Source organism: Nicotiana tabacum, chromosome 24 (assembly GCF_000715075.1).
Source record: "Nicotiana tabacum cultivar K326 chromosome 24, ASM71507v2, whole genome shotgun sequence".
Classification (NCBI taxonomy): domain Eukaryota; kingdom Viridiplantae; phylum Streptophyta; class Magnoliopsida; order Solanales; family Solanaceae; genus Nicotiana; species Nicotiana tabacum.
Window position 1 is genome coordinate 82,841,412 of NC_134103.1, and position 4,017 is coordinate 82,845,428.

The 4,017-nt window shown below is 36.7% G+C and overlaps 1 protein-coding gene across 2 annotated transcripts; it reads left to right on the forward strand.

The window, feature by feature from the left end:
• Window positions 1–878: 878 nt before the first annotated feature.
• LOC107787185 (actin-like) lies at window positions 879–3,782 on the forward strand. 2 transcript variants are annotated; one of them, XM_075248492.1, is made up of 5 exons: window positions 879–983; window positions 1,616–1,686; window positions 1,833–2,226; window positions 2,701–3,314; window positions 3,438–3,782. In XM_075248492.1, exons 2-5 carry the CDS (start codon window positions 1,627–1,629, stop codon window positions 3,501–3,503), a joined length of 1,134 nt encoding a protein of 377 aa, XP_075104593.1. In that variant the 5' UTR covers window positions 879–983; window positions 1,616–1,626; the 3' UTR covers window positions 3,504–3,782. The 2 variants fall into 2 exon arrangements, with proteins under 2 accessions (XP_075104593.1, XP_016464205.1); XM_016608719.2 differs by lacking the exon at window positions 879–983 and adding an exon at window positions 1,009–1,099 and having other exon boundaries at window positions 1,618–1,686.
• Window positions 3,783–4,017: the final 235 nt, after the last annotated feature.

Below are 4,017 nucleotides of genomic sequence, written 5' to 3' on the forward strand. Positions count from 1 at the left end.
CGCATCCGCACCCGCACCGCCCCATTGTCATTTCTAACAATTAGTAGTTACGATATAGTTGTGTGGTGAAAACTATGAAGATTGTGTGATTGTAATAAATAGTACAATGATTTAAAAAAATACTACATATAATAAGTGATCCTAAAAAAAAAAAAAAATGCACTTAATGGGTTGGCAATTGAATAATTCATATTTAGACATCAATTAAGTAAAAATAAACAACCTTAATCAAATTTGTCCTTGTACTATTCGAAATTACTAACTTCGACCACGGTAAATTTTTATTTTAATATTACCTCCGGCCAATGATTCTAAGGAAGCGCCAACTTGATGGTAATTTTAAAGTATAATTAATAAGTTGAGAAGTAAATTTGAATTTGTTTTTTGAAAATTTCGGACATGCGAAATCCACTTGCTATTTCATATTGGAACTTTATTAATAGCTGTGAAAAATAGAAACATTTGCTAATCTTTAAAATATAAATGGACTAGGGTGTATTATTTCTTTCCTAGGGATATAATTTTATTTCTCACGTTTTTGAATTATTTCAAACTTGTATTAATATAATAATATTTTTAATCAAGCATAAAATTTGAAGGACGATTTTATCTTTAACTAAACTAATGCATGCATTAATTCTCATTGTATTGTTAATAGAATAATTTCTTATGCATAAGGTAATACCAACAATTTGAACAATTCTAAGTATTACAGCTAATTATTTGAACCTTTTTTTTGAAATTTTAGTGTAGAATTAATAGGAAAATCAATGGAGTCCCAAATACACGGGTATGCATCTCTGTCCGTTTCAAAATTTCTCAACCTTTACCCCTTATATGTGCACTTCTATACACGTATAGGGCAGCGCATAATCCACGAGATCCGAAGTTGCCGTTTCCATTGTTCTTTTTCTTCATTTCCTCCTCCTCAGAAGCAGTATTGTTTTTCTCTCTTTCACTCGTACGCAAATTCTAGGAGCAAAGGTGAGAAAAATGACCTTTGCTTAATTAATTTTTACGTCTTGTTCATTGCATAAGGTTTCCCTTTTTTTTCATTCTATTACTGCTCGAGAGCTGAAATTCAGCTAGTGCATGTATCGTAAGTAATTGCTCTCTGAAATTTGGACCATTTATATTACGTATTAAAAAATTAAGGGTCCTCTGTTATGCATTCGTTTGTCCATTCCCATCCTTATTTACGTAATATAACACCTATTGATTTTGCATTAATCGGTTAATGGGATTGATTTTGGATGGGGAGCCTTGGCGTAACTGGTAAAGTTGCTGACATGTGATCAGGAGGTTATGGGTTTGTCCCGGAAACAGCCTCTTGCGGAAATACAGGTTAAGGCTGCAACAATAGACCCTTGTGGTCCGGCCCTTCCTATAGCGGGAGCTTAGTGCACTGGGTTAATGAGATTGATTTTCTTTATTTTTTCATTTTTAATGTGATATGCATTGATCAATAATGCTCGAGTGAGGAATGTCATTTGAAATCTTTTAGTTTAATCATGAGCATTTTTTGGAATATGTTTCCTGAAAATCTGATTATGTATTGTCAGTGATATTATTGCTCCTGGGTAACATTTGTTGCTAACTTGTTAATGCCCTTAACAGTTGTAAGAAATGGCAGACGTTGATGACATTCAACCACTTGTTTGTGATAATGGAACCGGTATGGTCAAGGTAATGAATTGACTATCGATTGTTATCATTTTGCTTTCAATGTCCTCATTTATCCTAGTTGTTTATCTTTTATTTTAAATCGAAGCAATGAATGGTCAAAGAAATTCGAAAATTCCGTTGTCACCTGTAGTTTTTGTGGTTCATAGGCTGGTTTTGCTGGAGATGATGCCCCAAGGGCTGTTTTTCCAAGCATTGTTGGGCGTCCTCGTCACACTGGAGTGATGGTTGGGATGGGACAGAAGGATGCCTATGTTGGGGACGAGGCCCAGTCAAAACGTGGTATTCTGTCGTTGAAGTATCCTATTGAACATGGTATAGTGAATAACTGGGATGACATGGAGAAGATTTGGCACCACACCTTCTACAATGAGCTTCGAGTGGCTCCAGAAGAGCATCCTGTTCTGCTCACTGAAGCACCTCTCAACCCAAAGGCTAATCGTGAGAAAATGACTCAAATAATGTTCGAAACCTTCAATTGCCCTGCAATGTATGTTGCAATTCAAGCTGTTCTGTCTTTATATGCTAGTGGTCGTACTACTGGTAAGATATTCACATTCAGCACTTTCTTTTTAGATGTCGATCGGGTTCGATTTGGTTATAATCAAAAACCCATTCAAACTAGCAATTGATTTCATGGATATTGGTATCATCACTTGTGTGGGAGTTAGCCAGTAGATGTTATATGACTTGTAATGATCCCTTTGTTGATGATTTTTATTGGAGATGTCAGTATGATTGTGAATGTCATTATTTATTACTGATTAATTGTGAATATGGATGGAGAAATGTTAGAAAGATGAGGAAATTTATGGAATGAATTTTACTTCCTTGGGAACAAGTGAATAATTAATTGATCTAGCTTATTCAACGGAACGTTATCTGTAAATGAATGAACATAAATCAAATCTCAGCAGACAGTTAAGAAGATTCAAAGTCTGCAGACTGCTAATATGAAGTATATTGAGTGTAACATATGATTCTTGTCTGCCTGAAATTTGTGTGGTTTCTTGGTAGGTATTGTTTTGGATTCCGGAGATGGTGTTAGCCACACAGTTCCTATCTATGAAGGTTATGCACTTCCGCATGCGATCCTACGTCTTGACCTTGCTGGCCGTGACCTCACAGAGCATTTGGCAAAAATCCTCACCGAGCGTGGATACTCATTCACCACCAGTGCTGAGAAGGAAATTGTTAGGGACATGAAGGAGAAGCTAGCATACATTGCTCTTGATTTTGAACAGGAGTTGGATATGGTTAAGTCAAGCAGTTCTGTTGAGAAGAACTTTGAATTGCCAGATGGCCAAGTGATTACCATTGGAGCAGAGCGTTTCCGATGCCCAGAGGTGTTGTTCCAGCCTTCCACTATTGGTATGGAAGCTGCTGGTATCCACGAGACAACATACAATTCTATAATGAAGTGTGATGTGGATATCAGGAAGGATCTCTACGGGAACATCGTACTTAGTGGTGGATCCACTATGTTTCCTGGTATTGCTGACAGAATGAGCAAGGAAATCACTGCCTTAGCACCTAGCAGCATGAAGATTAAGGTGGTGGCTCCCCCTGAAAGGAAGTATAGTGTTTGGATTGGAGGTTCCATCTTGGCATCCCTCAGTACCTTCCAGCAGGTAAGCGCTTTTATTCAATTTTATACTACACCAGTGGCTGCTTCAGTTTTCAATTAGTTTACTCATTAACTAGTCATTATGTTAGTGATGATGCTTAACATATTTGTCTTCTTTGAAATGTAGATGTGGATCGCTAAGGCAGAGTTCGATGAGTCTGGCTCCTCAATTGTGCATAGGAAGTGCTTCTAATGAGATAAAGATAATCTGTCTTTCTAATAGCTATTCCTATGTTCTTCTTGTTTTGTTTCTGGATAGCAGCATTTAGATAGTTATTGGTTGTTGGACTGTGTCCAGGTCTCTAGTTTTGTTTCATTGTCAATGATGATGTTGTCAAATTTCCATGTCCTCATTTTTTTCTCTTTGTTTCTATTCCAGTAACATTTTAAGAGGACGAATGTAATAAGTTGTTCAACTCAGTACTTGAAGTGATCTTTTTATTAATGCATTGTTCAAAGAAGTTGTGTTGTATTTGATGGTTTTTAATCTTTGTCGCGGAACTGAGGCAGTCCATATCATTCAGATATGAGGGCAAGTCATTAATTCAGGCATTGTACTCTACAAGTGGCAAAGAATACCACCTAGGATACGACACTATTGGGCTCTTTTGAAGTCAGCCAAGTAATTCCTCTTTTGAAGCTCTTTTTTATGCGTGAACTCTAGCCCTTGATATTGTGTACATGGACCATGAACTTTGTCAGTTTAT